At 37.2% G+C, this 19,193-nt stretch overlaps 1 protein-coding gene across 2 annotated transcripts in view; it reads left to right on the top strand.

Annotated features, from left to right (window-relative positions):
- The window catches only part of EGFLAM (EGF like, fibronectin type III and laminin G domains), a 236,602-nt gene that overhangs the window by 158,042 nt on the left and 59,367 nt on the right, over nt 1-19,193 (top strand). For both annotated transcript variants that reach the window (XM_074207355.1, XM_074207354.1), the window contains 5 exons: nt 10,353-10,468; nt 11,363-11,681; nt 12,740-12,840; nt 13,637-13,737; nt 15,877-16,021. In XM_074207355.1, coding sequence (XP_074063456.1) covers nt 10,353-10,468; nt 11,363-11,681; nt 12,740-12,840; nt 13,637-13,737; nt 15,877-16,021 — 782 coding nt within the window. The remainder of the gene's footprint in view (nt 1-10,352; nt 10,469-11,362; nt 11,682-12,739; nt 12,841-13,636; nt 13,738-15,876; nt 16,022-19,193) is intronic.

Below are 19,193 nucleotides of genomic sequence, written 5' to 3'. Positions count from 1 at the left end.
ATAGCTAAGATTCTTATAAGTAACTAACTGATGATATTAAGTTCTCTCTTAGAACTAAAAACAGCAAAAATATCTTGTGAGAAAGTTGAGACAAAAAGTTGAGGAAGAGTGGATCAGTGGGAAAAAGAGAGACTACAAATCCTAGTTCCAACTGTGTTGATGACTCTTGAGTGACCTTAGGCAGGGCACTGAACTTCTTTCTGATACTCTGAAAACTATGGAAAATAGAGAAGAGTCAGGAATATTATAATATATAGGCCACATTTTATATGGAAGAATGGTTCATGAAAAGTATGAAACTAGGGGGCAATAGCTTTGCTTCTGATTCAAGCTTTTCCACTCGTTGAATAACCTTAAACAAAGTCTCAATTTGTTCTTCCTTAAGTAGAACTGTGCCCCCACCCATCAATTCTAATAGTACACATTTTCTATTTACACTCATATACAACTTGTCAGCCATTCCCCAAATGATGAGTATCCCCTCAACTTTCAATTCTTTGCCACCACAAATAAACATACATGAATAAATAAATATTTTTGTACAAATAGTATTCCCTTTCCATTTTCTTTGATTTCTTTGGGATACAGAACCAGTAGGCAGGACATACTTTAAAGTTTAATCTGTATTACAAACATTTTTCCATTGTTTTCTTAAATTTAAAAAATCAATAAAACAATAAATCTGACCCTGATTTGTAACATTTGCCAGTTTCTAGATGTAAATGCTCATAATGAAAATTTCACATTTGGTACTTGGGAGTCAGTCTGAGCTGGTTCTGGTACAGCTCTGCCCTCAGAGCTCCCAGAGAAGATTCTAAAACTATAAATTACAGATCAATGACAGATCTGCTTTGATAAGGAAAATTTCATTACCCAGAGTAAGAACCCCAAAGTGGAGCAATGAAATCAAAGAATCATACTTCCTAAAGATGATAAATGATATTGTTTGGGAATGTTTAATGACTATCCTGACCACCTAAATTAGGGGGAAAGCCTTCCACTTGAGTGCCCCATCAGTTGTTGGCACCAGAAGTCCCAATAAGAGAGATTTCCTTACTGTGTTTAGGGATGTCTCAGCTACTAGAGAAGCAAAGTTTGTGGGGATGTCACCAGTCTACTCTATATTTCATTACTACTCTCTGACTAGCTGTCTGAATCAAAGTCAGTGGCCACTCACATGGGGAAAGGCCAGCAGCCAAGGGATTTCTTTTCTCATGGTCATTGTCTCTTTCATGCAAGATTGTTCTTCAGCATGAGTCCCCTTTGGTGTTGTAGAAAGAGGGATTTTGGTGCATATTGTCATGAACCTGGCGAATTCAGCCTTCACAACTGTCAAGAGTATCCCCACTTCTATTAAGTTCCAATCAACAAACTTGGTCCCTATAGTGTGCTTTTCTCTTGGCAATGGAGACACAAATATAGATATGACACAGGTCCTGATTTCAAAGAGATGAAGGGAGGACACTGCCAAAAAGTTATGATATGAGAGTATAAGGGCAAAGAATAAATTGAGAGAAAGGACTATGAAAAATGTCAGGAAGGAAAGCTTCATGGAGAAAGTGGTGTCTGAATTGAACCCTAAGGTATGAAAGTATGGCCTTTGGATAGGGTGGTGTGGATGAGGGAAGAGTCCATTTGAAGTATAGGAGATACAGAAGTAATGGTATAGAGCTAGAAGAGAAAAAGGGGTGAGGGGATGAGATTTTCTTTGTTGTCAGATATTTCCAACTCTTAAAGAATCCTTTTGGAATTTTCTTGGCAGAGATACTGGAGTATTTGTATTTTTTTTAATAAATATTTCATTTACATTCCCAACTACATAAAATGGTAGTTTTTACTAATCATTTTTGTACAAGGTTTTGAGTTTTACAATTTTTCTCCCTGATCTGACAGAAAACAATCTGCTATAGGCTTTACATTTGTGACCATGCCAAACATAGATTGAAATTGAACATTCTGTGAGAGAAGAATCAGGTCCAAGAGGAAGAAAGAAAAACATTAGAGATAACAAAATGACATAATACATAAGACAACTTTTAAAAATTGAAGGTAAATTTTGAAAGTAAACTTTGGTCTTCACTTCAACTCCATAGCTCTTTCTCTGGATATGGATGGTATTTCCCCATCACGAATCTTTTAAGATTGTCTTTTTATTGCTGAAATGAACAATTCCATCAAGGTTGATCATCACCCCATGTTGTTGCTAAGGTGAACAATGCTCTGGTTCTGTTCATCTCACTCAGCATCAATTCATGAAAGTCTTTCCAGGTTTCTCTGAAGTCTCATTCCTCCTGATTTCTAATAAAACAATAGCATTCCATCACATACATATACCACAACCTGTTCAGCCATCCCCCAATTGATGGGCATTCCCTCAATTTCCAATTCATTGCCACTATAAAAAGAACTGCTATGAATATTTTTGTACATATGGGATTTTTACCATTTTTCAGGACATAATTGACCTTTGGACATAATTCCAAATTGCTCTCCAGAAAGGTTAGATCAATTTTACAATGGAGTGGTTTGTCTTTTATTTCTCCAGGTCATTTTATAGATGAAGAAACTGAGATAAACGGAATTAAGTGATTTGCTTGGGGTCACACTGCTAGTAAGCTGGATTTGAACTCAGGGCTTTCTAACTCCAGATCCAGTGCTCTATCCACTCTACCACCTAGCTGTCCAGAAAAAGTTATTATTATTGTTTCACTTCAATCATGTCTGATTCTTTGTGACCCCATTTGAGTTTTCTTGGCAACTTCTAGTAGAATTGTTGTCCATTTCCTTCTCTAATTCATTTTCCAAATGAGGAAACTAAGGCAAATGGAGGTAAGTGATTTGTCCAACATCACAGAGCTAGTAAGTGTCTGAGGCCAGATAAGTCCAGTATTCTATCCCTAACCCTAACCCTAACCCTAACCCATATGAAGGGAAGTAGCATGAGATAAAGTTGGAAAGTTAGTGACTCCATGTCTTTCTAGTAGATAAGTTATTTGCTTTGTGAGGGGTTTGGGGTATCATCTACTGACCCTACAATGAAATTGTCTTTTCTGTAGCTCTAGGAAATTGGAGTTTTTTTTAATTTATTTTTTCTAATTTTCCCAATTAATAAATATTTTTTCTCCCTCCCACCCTCTAATTAAACAACAAAAAAGAGAAAAATTAAACCTTCATACCAAATATTTTTAGTCAGATAAAACAAATTCCAACCTTGACCATGTCTAAAAATGTAGAGCTTATTCTTCTTCTTTGGCATCACTGCTTCAGCAAGAGGTGAGTAACATTCTTCCATATCCACTTCCTCTGGATTTGATTATTTGATTATTTGTACTTGATTATTACACTGATGAGACTTCTCAGATTTTTTCAAATCTTAGTTGTCATTATAATGTCATTGTATAAATTCTAGTTCTGCTCACTTGAATTCATAAAGGTCTTCTGGTTTTTTCTAAAATGTAGAATTTTGTCATTTCTTATGATAGATGGAAAAATAATCTATTACATTCATGTAAGTTAAGTCATTTCATTGAGGCTCATTGTGAAGGTCTAAATAATTATCCAAGCTGGAGATAGTGCCAAGTTAGCCCTCATTCATGATAGCCAATTAGCAGTAGTAGGTGGTAGATGATAAGGTTCAGCTCTGGCACTCCTATCTGATCATTATCAAGATCTTCTGAGCTCCACTTTAATGTGGGGAATAAAAACAGGTTGCCTCAAACCTTAACACAATACAGTGTGGTAGAAAGACATTTTGAAATGACTTTGAAATCAGATGATATAAATTCTAATATCAGTCAAGCCAACACCAAACTACTTAACCTCTCTGGGCCTTGGTTTCTACATTTTAATAAATATTTTATTTGTTTTCCAATTATATACAATGGTAATTTCTACTCATCATTTTTGTAATGTTTTGAATTTTACAATTTTTCCCACACCTTCCTTTCCTTCCCGTCACCCCCAACAGAAGGGAGTCTGATAGTCTTTACATTGTTTCCATGCTATAATTGATCAAAATTGAACATGTTGAGAGAAAAATCATATCCTTGAGGAAAAAATAAAATATTAGAGATAGCAAAATTATATAGTACATAAGGCAACTACTTTTTAGGTTTTTGCAAGGTGATGGGGTTAAGTGGCTTGCCCAAGGCCACAAAGCTAGGTAATTATTAAGTGTCTGAGCCAGATTTGAACTCAGTTACTCCTGACTCCAGGGCTGGTGCTGTATCCACTGTGCTGCCTAGCCGCCCCCATAAGGCAACTTTAAAAAAAATTGAATAGACTTTGATCTTTGTTTAAGCTCCACAGTTCTTTCTCTGGATACAGATGGTATTCTCCATTGCAGATACCCTAAAATTGTCCCTGATTATTGCAGTGATGGAATGAGCAAGTTCATTAAGATTGATCATCAACCCCATATTGCAGTTATGGTGTACAGTGTTCTGGTTCTGTTCATCTCACTCAGCATCAGTTCATGCAAATCCTTTCATGCTTCCCTGAATTCCCATCCCATAGAACAATAGTGTTCCATAACATACATATACCACAATTTGTTCAGCCATTTCCCCAAGTGATAGACATTCCCTCGATTTCCAATTCTTTGCCACCACAAACAGGGCTGCTATGAATATTTTTGTACAAGTGAGGATTTTACCCTTTTTCATGATCTCTTCAAAGGTATAGACCCAGTAGTGGTATTGCTGGATCAAAGGGTATGAACATTTTTATTGCCCTTTGAGCATAATTCAAAATTGCTCTCCAGAAAGGTTGGATGAGTTCACAGCTCTACCAACAGTGTAATAGTGTCCCAGATTTTCCACATCCCTTCCAACATTGATCATTGTCCTTTCTGGTCATATTGGCCAATCTGAGAGGTGTGAGGTGGTACCTCAGATATCCTTTAATTCGCATTTCTCTAATCAGTAATGATTTAGAACAATTTTTCATATGACTATGGATAGATAGCTTTGAATTCATCATCTGTAAATTGCCTTTGCCTACCCTTTGACTATTTGTCAATTGAGGAATGGCTTGGTTTTTTTTATAAATTTGGTTTGATTCTCTATTTATTTTAGAAATAAATCCTTTGTCAGAAATACTAGTTGCAAAAATTGTTCCCCAATTTACCTGATTTCTTTTGATCTTGGTTACAGTGGTTTTGTTTGTGCAAAAGCTTTTTTTGTTTTCCACTTCTGAACAGTTTAGGGCATGATAGACTGAATGGACTTTAGCACTCCATCTCACCCACCACCACCATTCCCCTTCCCTAGCTCTGACTATTTATTGGCCAAGAAAGAAGATTTCCTACATAAAATGGGCAAAAAATTGGGAAGGAAGTCTGCCATGCCCACTTAAAGAAGAGTCTTAAGTGTTATTTCAGACTGGTTCACCCCAAATTTACAAGAGAAACAACACCAGGCCAAGTCAGAGAACAAATTCTGTGGCATTTGGACTGATAAAATATAAATACATAAAAAGTTATATAAAATCATGGAACAATAGAAAAGCTGTCATATGAGGTAGTATATTATTGTTATTCATTTTCTGTGTTATTTTTCAATCATCCAACTCTTCATACCACAAAACCCATGGGGTTTTCTTGGTAAAGCTCATTTTCTAGATGAGCAAACTGAGACAAAGTGTTAAGTGATTTGACTAGATGCACTCAGTAAATATCCGAGACTGGATTTGAACTCACAAAGATGAGTCTTCCTGACTCCAGACCTAGAGACCTATCTACTGTGCCACCTATCCTCCCAGTTATTCATTTAGTGATGTATATTCTCCAATATGTGCTAGAAGTTCATAGAAAGGGAGAGGTTACTGTGAACTGGAATGGTCTGGGTCACGAACCTGAACTTGAAGAATTTACATTGGCTATGAATAGATAATAGAAAGGTGAAAGAGGTGAGGAGAAAGAATATTTTAAGGAATAAGAATTAAAAATAGGAAAGCATAGACCAACAAGTAGCCCAGTTTAACTACAGTTGTATCAGGGGACATAAAGGGAATAAATTTGGAAAGCTAGGATGAGTCCAGATTGTGAAGAATTTTAAATGTCAGAAATGTGGACTATATCCTATGAGCAATAGGGAGCCATTGAAGGTTTCTAAGTGGGAGTACATTGCAGGCATCTAGGTGGCGCAGTGGATAGAGCACCCGCCCTGGAGTCAGGAGTATCTGAGTTCAAATCCGGTCTCAGACACTTAATAATTACCTAGTTGCGTGATCTTGGAGCAAGCCACCTAATCCCAACTGCCTTGCAAAAAAAACTAATAATAAATAAAGGTGAGAGTACATTGTAATACATGTATAACCTATATCAAATTCCTGATCTTCAGAATGAGGAGAGGAAAGGAATGAGAGAATTTGGAACTCAAAATGTTTTTAAAAAGCAAACATTTAAAATTGTTTTTACATGTAATTGAGAAAAAAGTAAAGTACTAAATATTTTAAGAGTATTCTGTATGTTTAACATGACTACACGTATAATCTTTTTCAGATTACTTGTCATGGGGAGGGGGGAGAGAAGGAAGAGAGGGAGAAAAATGGGGAACTTGAAATCTTACAAAAATGAATGTTAAGGGGTGGCTAGGTGGCACAGTGAATAGAGCACCAGCCCTGGAGTCAGGAATACCTGAGTTCAAATCCAGCCTCAAACACTCAATAATTACCTAGCTATGTGGCCTTGGGCAAGCCACTTAACCCCATTTGCCTTGTAAAAAAGAGAATGTTAAAACTATATATGTAATTGGAAAAAATAATATTTAAAAAGTATATTATGATAAAATTGATATGATGATAAAAATATGATATTATGATAAAATTAATCTAAGAAGATTAATAAAGCAGTAAGGTCTAGGATAGATTGAAGCCAAAGAGACTGGAAATAAGGAGGAATTCAAGGCCAGTGAAGAATTGAAATTCTTTTTTTATAGACCGTTCTTGTTACATGGATTCCTTTCTCTGAAGTTAGACAATTTAGAAGCCATGCCTTAAATGGGTTCTATTAATAACAATAAAACATAATAATAACAAAATGATGATAATAATAAAATAACCATTAATAATAAAAGTTAGTTGAACCCAATTTTAGCAGCATTCTTTGAGAAAACACCTAGTATACAGCTGTTGTGGTATAGATACTTGGCTTGGTAAAACCAGTCATCAATATGCTAGACCTGACATCTGGCAGAAGTTGGTGGTTTTAGAGAACTACTGGAAATTACTATAGAGAAGGTGAAAATAGACAGCTCTGCTCTGCTCTGCCAACATGGTCCTGAGCTTGAAAGCCAGCACATTTTCCACTCACTGGCTAATTTTTTTCTTTCTCTCCCCAAGTCTTTCCTTCTTAAAAAAAAAAAAAAAGCTTAATTGATACCCTTTTAAAAACATCTTGGCATATCTGCATCTCTCTTCCCTCATCACCCAAAGAGCATCCTACATTTTAACCTTCCTCCACAAAGAAAAACATTTCAGCAAAATCAACCAATACAGTGTATGCATTATTCTGTTTCCATTATCCTTCACTTCTCTGCTAAGAGGAAAATATGTTTTTTCTTTGTTCTCAGGACCATTATTGGTTTTATTTACTTAGAGTTTGATTTCTCTTAAGTGATCTTTTCAATTATATAATTATTGTTATTGTATCTAAGGCTTTCTTTTAGGGAGGAGATTTATTATCAGAATTAGACATAGGAGATAGAGAATAAGGATTTATTAAGTTCATCTATGTAACAGACACGATTATGCTAAATGAATACTTCATAAATCCTTTCTTATTTGCTTCTCACAACTTTTGCCCCCTGCTTTTACACATGAATAATATGAGACTTAGAGAAGTTATCTCTATTGCCCAGTGATTCAGATGTGATTAGAAGCTGGGACTCAATCTGTCTGGGTCTAAATCTAATGTTTTTTCAAGTACACCACGCTCCCCCCACCCTCATTTTCTGGTCTTCACCTGTGTAGTATTTTGCTTAATGAAGTTTGCTTTGCTCAGAGATACACATGGACTAGGCTGCTGGTTTAAGTCCCTCCAGTCTGACTCCAGCCTACCTTTCTGGCCTCTTCTTACAATATATCCTCCTTCACCTGGTCTACCTTCTTACAAAGTTAGACAATCTCCTGAACAATTAAATCTTGCTATTTTCCACCTCTGAGCCTTCTAAGCTCTCTGAGAGAAAGGATTATTTCATTTATTCTATTTGTATCACCAGAATCTGGCACTTAGGAGGTTTTTAGTAAGTGCTTATTGATTGATTGAGTAATTATTCTTTAGGATTGGAATGTCCTTCCCTAGTTTCACTTGTTATAATCTAAGCAGAATACAAGGCCCTGTTCAAATGTCTTCTCTTCCTCCATATTGTCTTTCTTTGTTTTGTTTTGCTTTTTTTTAGGTTTTTGCAAGGCAAAGGGTTAAGTGGCTTGCCCAAGGCCACACAGCTAGGTAATTATTAAGTGTCTGAGATCGGATTTGAACCCAGGTACTCCTGACTCCAAGGCCAGTGCTTTATCCACTATGCCACCTAGCTGCCCCGATATTGTCATTCTTGATCTTGGAAGTGACATCTCTCACCTCAGAATTTTTATAGAACTCTCTGTTTATATGGTCGTCTTATTTTATTTTGTAATGTTTATTTGTGTACATTCCCTACTTCTCAAATTAAATGCTAACTTCCTTGAAGATATGTGCCATACTTCATTATACTTAACCTCTCTAATTCTTCTAGAATCCAGTATCTCTCTCACATAGAAATTATTTAATAATTGCTTATGAAATAAGTTAATGAATTAATACTCCAAGATGACTTATTTCTAGACTTAGTTGTATGCTTTGTAATCCTTTGTCCATTTTACCAATCATCAAACTAGAATCTTAAAGTATTTAGCTAGAATATAAACTGAAGAAATTGGAGCAAGTCCTGGGCACTTAATATTAAGTGATAAGTTAACATGTATATTGGGCCTGTCCTGTTTTAGGCCACTATCCTATTAGTTCAGTTAACAGCTCATAGAGGTTAACACGGTCAGAGTTTAGGATAGATATTCAACAAGGATACTCTACCCTTAGGTAGATGAGACACCCTCATATCCATATGTTAATGTGCCTGGTCAGTGAGGTAGAACACTCAAAGACTTGTACATGGGAAATATGCTAAGTCTGAAAAGTCCTGACATTTTTTGGCCTTAGATGACCCACTAAGTCCCATGTCAACATGGAGAGAAATTTCCAGGAAGTTGCATCAAAAAAAGGTACAGCTTGATCTGTGGTTAGTTAAGTCTTAGGGACAGCTTTGTTACCTTTTAGGGGGAAAACCAGCCCCCAACCCATGATGTAGGGGGAGGGAGAAGTCTGGTAGATACTGCTTCCATTATAATGTGGATCTGATTTTCATTAGTGTTTTATCCACTGTGTCAGCAACACTCCTAACAAACTGTTTATGAAGTTCTACTGAAAAACAAAACCAAAGGAGATCCCCAGAGATCATTTGGTTCAATATCCACCCTACCCTTATCCCCCCATATGAGGCTTATGGAAAGGACAGCTTCTCTGTTGTAGACTGGTAGCCACTACCTCAGCTCTCTTATTCACCCTTCATTAAAGTAGGCAGGTTGCTGGCCTCTTCAACTCTGATGGGAAGAAATACATCAGAACCTTTTTAAATGCTCAGGATTCCCTGAGTGTTGCCTTTCTTAGATTGGATCTATATGAGACCTGAAGGCTGCTAACTTATTTCTTTGGAAGAGGAAGAGATATCTAAGCAAAAAGAAAAGAAAAGAAAAGAAAACTGAGCTACACAATGACCTATGTCCTACTCAAGTCAAACCAGATATTGCTTCTTTTTTTCAAAAAAATATACTTATTTAAGGAAATGGGGTTAAGTGACTTGCCCAGGGTCACACAGCTGGACAATTATTAAATGTCTGAGACTGGTTTTGAACTCAGGTCCTCCTGACTCCAGGGTCAGTGTTCCATCCACTGTACCACCTAACTACCTCCTAGATATTGCTTCTTAAAGATGATCTCAAGTGCTTTGTCCGTTGATACCCTTCCCATACTGAGGATTCTAATGCCCTGCCAAGGCTCATGGAAGGGGAGGAAGGGACAAGGCCACATCTTTTTATCTGTATTGGGTATTTATGGCATTGTGTGTTTTCAGTCTTGACATAGAATGGTATCTTAAGGGTTTAGGAATGAATGGCAGACACCTTTGAATGGCAGATCACTTTGATATCTATCCTGAAGAAATTAGTTACATTCTCTGCATGTTGCAGTGGGATGACGAAGTAGAGAATAATAACTATCAAAGCATATATTGATGAAAGCTGTGCTGATTTTTCTATTAAAGGTACTGAAGAGGCAGGAAGTGGGACTTCTGAGCCAAGGTATATCACAGACACAGGAGGAAGTGATGACAATGGATTTGACATTGATGACTCTGATTTTGACATTTATATTGAAGAGGTAACAAAAGTCTTTGTTCTTGAGGTTGAATGTGTTTTTGTTTTCTAGTAAAAATCAAGTAAGTTGGTCAATGAACTGTGAACCTTTAGCCTGAAATTTTGAATAGATCAATTTGTCTTAAAAACTGTCATTTTCTATGGACATTCCACTCCAGGTTTTTTTAATTGACATTAACCAAGCCAAGTCCCAACCATGCTGGGGCATCTGTTCACTGGTTTAACAATCTGGAGACAGATTTCATAGTGAGTGGAATTTTAAAAATCCAACTCCCTTATAGAGGGGAGAACAGTCATTCCTTACCACTTGATTCTTCTTAATGGGAAATGATTAGCTTCCAAAAAACTCATTAGTTTTAGCTCTTCCAGTGATTAGTTGTATATCTTGAGCCAGTCACTTAATATCTTGGATCCCAATTTCTGGTGAATGGAGATAATAATACAAGCTCTACCTCCTGTGTAGGGTTATATCAAGACAAATTGAGCTATGCTCTAAAAAGACATGAGACAATACAGCTATAAGGGGGTAAAGGTGATGGAGATGATTGGTATGCAGATTAGGATAGGGATGGTGATAATGATTAGTCAATCAACACACATTTATTAAGCTCCTACTGTGTGATATATTGGGGACATCATGACAAAAATCAAATAGTCCATTTCTTCAGGGATGAGAGGGAAAGAGATGTTGGGCAAATTGATAGGAATGGTGAGGGTGATAGTAGGAATAGTTCTTGGTGATGATGATGATCTAAATGTTAATTGGAATAAGTTTAAGAGTGATGAGGAGAATATATATGGGGATTGGAATAATTATAATAATCTTGGTAATGATGTTGTTGACAATGATGTCAGCAATAATATAACCATGTCTTTCTTATCTTTCCTCTTACTTTAGATCAAACCACTTCCTGCTATCAAAGGAAGTCATAGGAAATTTTTTGTAGAAACCAAGATGCCTCCTAGATCTGCACCAAAGTACTTTTCAAGGTTTATCCCCCCTACCTCAGCTTCCCCTCTTACTACCACACCAGTCCACTATACTACCATGGCAAAGGCAAAGAGGAGGAGTGATATGGCTGCAATGACAAGACTCTTTGACATGTCCTGTGATGAAACCATCTGCTCAGTTGATAGCTTCTGTGTCAATGACTACAATCTGGGTGGTTCTCGATGCCACTGCAATCTTGGCAAAGGTGGTGATAATTGCGCAGAAGGTAAGTCCTCCCAGAGGTACTCAGTCAGGAATAAAGAGAATGGTAGACATAGAAGTTTTCCATTGGAAGTCAGAAAAAATTTAACTCTTCTTGGGTTTCTCTTTTCAGACCCATTCCTAGAAATGTATCCCTAACTGTGTGTGTGGTCAGTGAGAGTTAACCTCTTGCAGTAAACTAAGTAGGAGATGAGATCAAGTATACATAAATTATGTTTAATTTGTTGGGATTTTTTTAGACATTGGTATGGGGAATTTCCAATGAAGACACTCCCTCTACCAATACTAATTATTATCCACTTTGTACATTACAGTCTTAGTTACCTGGAGCACTGAGAGGTTGTGATTCACGTTGTCACATATTGTCATAGATGGGACTTAAGCCCAGGTCTTCTTTACTCCAAGTAATATTCTCTCTGCACCATGCCAACCTGACTCTCAGAGTCCAATATGCCTATGGTGCTACTGTTGAGTGCTGATCATTCAAGACAGTCTCACATTTTTGTACACAAGCTAAATCATTTGGAGGAAATAAGAGATTAATTTACAGATCATTGTTTGAGAGAAGAAAGTCGAAGAGAAGATTATGATGTTAGTTCTGGGATGTACATTACTGTTGAAATCTATATTACAAGAAAGAGGATTTCTTAGTCAAATGTGCAGCCAAGCCAAAGCAGTCTACTCTTTAAAACTATCATGATATCATCAGGAAATTCACCTTCTCTAGGCACCCAGTTTCCATCCCTAATCAAAGGACCATAAATAAATCATATTACCCTGGAATGAGAGGAATAACTGAGAACATTGAAGAAAGGATAAAGACACATTGGACTTAACAGATTGTCAAATAACTCTGACTAATAATAAAGGAGATTCTCTATCTTAAATATTCACCTGAGTGTATTTAAGTGTGTGTGTGTGTATATATATATATATATATATATATATATATATATATATATATATATATAATATATGTGTATATAATATATATATACACATATATTTCTGCCTTTGGAAAGTAAGGAAAATGCATTCTTTTCTCTTCTCTTTCCTTTTCAGACATTTTCATCCAATATCCTCAGTTTTTTGGCCATTCCTACTTAACCTTGGAACCACTAAAGAACTCTTATCAAGCATTTCAAATCACCCTTGAATTTAGGGTAAGAAAGATATAATTGTGCCATACAATGCAAGTCCTATTCCAGGGCTCATAATGTCTGTCTTCACCATTGTGCATGTTACTATATGAATCAAATAAAGTAATTTTAGAATTGAAGGGAAATTCTTAGATAACTCAGATGACTCAGAAGAGTTTGGTGAAAAGGAAGCATGGTTCTTTGGAATCTTTACTGAAAATGATGGCTCTAGCTAAGGAATTAACTATAATAAAAATGACCAGCCCCACCTTTGTCATAACTGTGCTGAAATCTTGTTTCATTATCCTTCCCTACTTATCAGGAGCAGGAAGTCAGGCTATAGAATAGTTTGTTTTGGAGTTGTGCAGCAGCTCAATGAAATGATATATATTTTTAAATGAATACCCTTCTTTGAAACTTGAGTTTGATAAGCTTAAGATATCTGTGCTTTCTGCTTTGCACAGATGAATTTTTTTCTGAGCCCTAACCTTAGATCAAAGTGAATAAAGAGAAAATCTAAAAACAATGAAGCCTTCCTTCTCTCATAGAGATTCACAAAACTTTAAAGTTTAACAGGAATCTTCTCATTTTATACTAAGGAAACATTTCAATCTAACTTTTCACATGCATTGTTTTCATTTATTTATTGAATCTGATCAGAATCCATTATTTGAAAACTAAGTGGCATTCACACACTTGCCCCCTTGTAACATCATAGAATAGGAGAATGTTTAAGAATTCTAATGTCAAAAAGTTTCCAGATGGGGCTTTGTTGAAGAGGTGCCCATTCTTCATATGACTTTTGTTCTTATAATAACAGACAGAAACAGAAGATGGTTTACTGCTATATTGTGGAGAAAATGAACATGGACGGGGTGATTTTATGTCATTGGCAATCATCCGGCGTTCTCTCCAGTTCAGGTAACAACTGCCAAAAACAGTTCCTTTTCCAATGTGATTCCTAGTCAGTTCATTTGGCCGACTGGTAAAATAAATTTTAACTAGCATATGCACTTGAAGGTCATTGCAGGAAATAAGAATGAGGAGAAATTTCATATCATGAACTTAACTTGTACCACTACCCCACAAAGAAAAATGGGAAGACTAGGGGATGGGGGGTATGTAACAGTGATCAAGGATCCTTGGAGTGGCCTTAGACAATTCATTTCTATGAGTCTCAGTTTACCTTAAAAAAACAGAGTACCAAAAAAAATTTGTTGGTCTAAGAAAAGTGAATTCTTCAGGGATGAAAGTGAAAAGATAAGGCAATCATAGTTTATAAATCATGAATAGTTGAACCTGTGATTAAAACTACCTCAGCATATTCATATTCTGAGCTCTCCCTTGAAAGGTAAAAAAAATGGAGTCTTGGTTTAGAACATTAAGACCATATGATCATCAGAACTCCAAGGTCAGTTTTTGACTCCTTATGTCAACTAAGGTTGAGATAGACAGTGAAAGAAAATAACAGCACTTCGCAGCATTTTCTGAAATGGAGTTCTGTAGCCTCCTAAAGCATCATGGAAGAATCACAAGGGGAGTCACAGAAACTTATCCCCACATTTCTGGGAGGATCAGTTCCTCCCTTCCTGAATTCTTTTCCATAAGCTTTGGGAGAACTCTAAGTTGATCTGGGGTTTTCTTGGATGAAGAATAAGAGGGATATATAAAGGTGCAATAGAATACTCTAAGGAGATTGTAAGTTGTTGAAGTTTAAAAATCATTCAAAGGGCAGCTAGGTGGTGCAGTAGATAGAGCAACAGCCCTGGAGTCAGGAGAACCTGAGTTCAAATCCAGCCTCAGCCACTTAATAACCACCTAGTTGTATGAACCCAAGTCACTTAACCCCATTACCTTGCAAAAAAAAAAAGGAATCATTCAAAAAAGTTATGCCTTCAAGTATAAAGGTATCAGGGTAGTTCGGGTAGATGCCAGAAAAGAGTCATACCCATCCTAATTGAGGTCTTTCCTAAGAGGGAATTTCTTTGAATTTTGGGAAATTTTATGGGGGAATTTCCTGATATTGCAAATTCTTGATGGAATGGTTATTGCTTGTGTTATTTCTTGCTGAAAATTCCCAAGAGACTCTGGCTGAGGTAACCAAAGTTGAGACTGACCAAGTAAGGCTTGCAACTTGCCTGTCAAGTTACCAGTCCTTTGGACCAAAGGAATAATGGATGTGGGGAGAAGTAGATAGGCATGCTAATTGCAGGCAAGGAGAAAGGAGACCACTTTACCTCTCCCACCCTACCCTCTCCCCACACACGTGAATGTTCCTACACTGCCCCAAAATCATCCTTCATTGGAATCCTGCTGTGGAAAAAGGATTGCATATTTCATGCAGTTGGGCTCAAGCAGCTGTTTTGACAACCTTGCCAATCAGAACTCAAAGGCTTAGTTTTCACATTTTTATTAATACCTGCCACTTGGGAGCTAGAAGAGTCCTCAGAGAAATTACTGGAATAAGAGTGACTCATATTCTAAAAATCTGCACCTTCAGTCCCTTTCAGGCAGTTGGCAATCTCCACAATGCATGGTGAAGAGGTGAGGGTATAAATTGCTCAGGCTTTTTTTTTTTTAAAGAGCAAATCAGAGTTTTCAATGGAAAGGCTATTTTGGCTCAGACAAGTCAGCCAGATTTAGATCAACTAATAATAATAATAACAACAAATGTTTATTTAGCACCTACTATACCAGGTACTATACTAAGCTGTTTACAATTATTATCTCATTTGATCCTCAAAACAACCTTAGGAGGTTAGGTGATATTATTATCCCACAGAGATCAAGGGACTTGGCCAGGATCACTTAACTAATAAGAGCCTAAGATTTCTTTGAACTTGGGTCTTCCTGACTTCAGAGCCTCAATTCTATCCATTTGCCACCTAGATGCCCCTAAATCCATATGTGAAGAACAGGGTAGGATGATTGGTTTTTGTTTTATTTTGTTTTCAATCTCAAATGTATCTCTGAATCGATTCATTCTGAATACCAAGAGTTCCTTCTGGAAGCAATGAGACTATTTGATAAGCACTTTCTCCCTCTTCTCCTTCTCTACAGATTTAATTGTGGAACTGGGGCAGCCGTCATTATGAGTGAAAGCAAAATAAAACTAGGTAGCTGGCACACTGTCAGCATCTACAGGGATGGACTGAATGGGCTACTCCAAGTGAACAATGGCACCCCAGTGACAGGCCAATCTCAGGTGAGTTTTTCAGTACAGTATAATCTTTCCCACACCTAGTCCATTGTTTGTAGACCATAGAATTCCAGATATGGAAGGGACCACACAGGCTCAACCCCCGCCTCATGGAGGAGCCTTCTACCATATCCTCAGCAAGTGATCATTCAGAACCCAGATGGAATTTTACCCATTTGCAGGGAAACTCACTTCATGAGGTAGCTCATTCCCATTTTGGAAGCCCTAATTTTTTGAAAGACAGGCAGCATGGAGCAGTAGATAGACAGGGCAGACTTAGAGACAATTTCTGCCTCAGACACACACTGGTTGTATGACCATATGTAAATTACTGACTTCTTATTGTCCCTTTCTAAGATATACATTTTAAATTGCTGATTTGAATTGTTTGAGCCAGATATCCATACTGACAAAATCATAGCTGCATATCCAGAAAAAATCAGAAATTTTTTCCTAGTATCAAGCTAAAATCTGTCTTCTTAAAATTGGTTGCAATTTATTCTTTGGAATAATATATTGTTAGTGTTGTTCAATTGTTTCAATTATGTCAAACTCTGACCCCATTTAGGATTTTCTTAGCAAAGATACTGGAATGGTTTGCTTTTTTTTCCCCCCAGCTAATTTTACAGATGAAGAAACTGAGGTAAAAAAGGCTAAATGACTTGCCATGGAGTCACACAGCTAGTTAGTATCTGAGGTCAAATTCGAATTCAAGTCCTCCTGACTCTAGGCCCAATGCTCTATCCAATGTACTACCTAGCTACCCCATTTGCAATAGAATAAATCTAATCCTTTGTCCATAACAACTCTTCAAAATTCTGAAGACCTTTGTTGAGAAGCAGCATAGATAATTCAGAGAGTCCTGGACTTGAGTCAGGAAAACCTGAGTTCGAATTCTGCCTCAGATACTTGCTAACTGTGTGACCCTTGGAGTAACTAACCTCTCTGGGCCTTAGTTTCTTATCAGTAAAATGAAGAGGTTGGTCTAGATGGCCTAGGGGTCCCTTCCAGTTCCCAGTCTATGAGCCCTTCTCTTTGCCACTATTCCAAGGCATTCCCATTTATGGTTCACCATTTCCCCAACATCTTTACTCTTCTCTAACTTAATTATACATTTTTTAAAATGGTGCCAGAAATGATAGAAGTATTTCAGGTGTGGACTTTCATCTTCCTTTTTCTAAGCACTTTACTTATAAAGGCTACTATCATCATCCATTTTGGCAACTGTGCCATACTATTCATTCATATTCAATTTGGATCTTATCCCAGTGAAGACCTTCTCTATCTTCTACTTGTGATTGACTTTTGGCACCTAAGTACAGTGCTTTACATTTATCACTATTATATTTTGTCTCGCCAGATCTAGTCCATTATTTCAGTCTGTCAGTAGCCTTTCCTAAATCATAGTGTAAAAGAAAAAAAGGAGATGAAGAAAAGCAGTACAGGCTGCTGCCAAATCAAAGATTTCACAGTCTGTGGCACAAATAAAGGAAAGATTCTTTTTCTGTTGAGAAACCATACTATTGGACTCAATTGCTCAAATACTAAACCTCAATTGCTTGACCCTCCTTTTCAGTTAAGCATTTGTAAACAAAGGGAAGAATCAATCCACCAATCAATAAGCCTTTATTAAAGGGCCTAAACTATGCCAAGGCAAGCACTAGTAACTAAAGATTTTGTTTTTGTATTTCAGTCATTTCAATCATATCTGACTATGTGACCCATTTGAGGTTTTCTTGTCAAAGATACTGGAATGGATTGCCTTTTCTTTCTTCAGTGCATTTTACAGATGAGGGAGCAGCTAGGTGGCTCAGTGGACAGAGCACTGGCCTTGGAGTCAGGAGGACAGAAGCTTGAATCCAGCCTCAGACACTTGACACTAACTAGTTGTGTGACCTTGGGCATGTCACTGAACCCTGAATGCCTCACATCCAGTACATTCTCCAGTCATCCTGATTCATATCTGGCCACTGGACCCAGATGATTCTGGAGGAGAAAGTGAGGCTAGTGACCTAGCACAGGCCCCTCACTCAAATTCAGTTCACCTGCTTGTCTTGGCATCACTGCCTTGAAGTCATGGTCTTCTTCAAAAAATAAAGGACAATCATTACAGATGAGGAAACTGAGACAAATAGGATTAATTGAGTTACTTAGGGTGACACAGCTAGTAAGTGTCTGAGGCCAGATTTGAAGTTTCAAAAATATGTCTTCCTGAATTCTTCCTGGCAGTCTATCTGCTGTACCATCAAACTGCTCTTGGGAACTGAGGGGAGGGAAGAGATGTGGTACATGAAACAATCTCTACTAATACCTTCTAAAGTGTCATCTTTGTGCACACATGTATTTGCTGATACATTAAAAAAAATTTATTTTCTTTTTTAAAAATTTTTAAAATTTATTTAAGGCAATAGGTTAAGTGACTCGTCCAAGGTCACACAGCTAGGTAATTATTAAATATCTGAGGTCACATTTGAACTCAGGTCCTCCTGACTCCAGGAGTGGTGCTCTATCCACTGCACCACCTTGCTGCCCCCAAACTTATTTTCTTATGACTTTAAAGTTAGGAGTGACAGAAGAAGGCCAGTACCAAGAGAACTGAGCCCATTATTATTAACAAACCAAAAAAAATGAACATAACACAATCTTTTGATAAGAAAAAAACTCTGAAGAGGTCACTGGGTTCAGTTTTTGAGAATAAACCATTTATCTAAGGTTTTTAGATCATGTCTGTAGGAAGTGGTGAAATATGAAGTGACTCACTTTACCATTCCCATTTCTGTCATGCACTAGATCATTTTAGTTTCTGGTTTGGAACAGACTGTTTGGGTTAGCAAACAGCCAAGGGAACCTAACCTGCAATTATAACCAGGCAGGTATCTGTATTTTCAGAGGGGAAAGAGGGCAAGAATGCTTTTGTGGATCTGTGACATTCACTGCCTTTATCCTTGTCCATCTTTGCCCTTGCCTACTGTAATACAGGAGAGCTCATTCCTTGGAGATTTAAGGAAAGCAAGGGTAGATAGATGAAAGCATTCTTGATTCAGTTCCCACTATTTCTGAGCTCACAATAATTCAGACTGTGGCTTCTATGAGATCAGACAGACAGAAGGCCAGAGTTTAGAGTGACATAAGCTCTGACAGGAAGGAGAAGTCAGAATTTGTCTCAGGAAATCACATA

The sequence above is a fragment of the Macrotis lagotis genome, chromosome X (assembly GCF_037893015.1).
Source record: "Macrotis lagotis isolate mMagLag1 chromosome X, bilby.v1.9.chrom.fasta, whole genome shotgun sequence".
Taxonomy (NCBI): Eukaryota; Metazoa; Chordata; class Mammalia; order Peramelemorphia; family Peramelidae; genus Macrotis; species Macrotis lagotis.
Note: the sequence above shows the minus strand (reverse complement) of the source record. Positions and strands in the feature narration are given on the sequence as shown.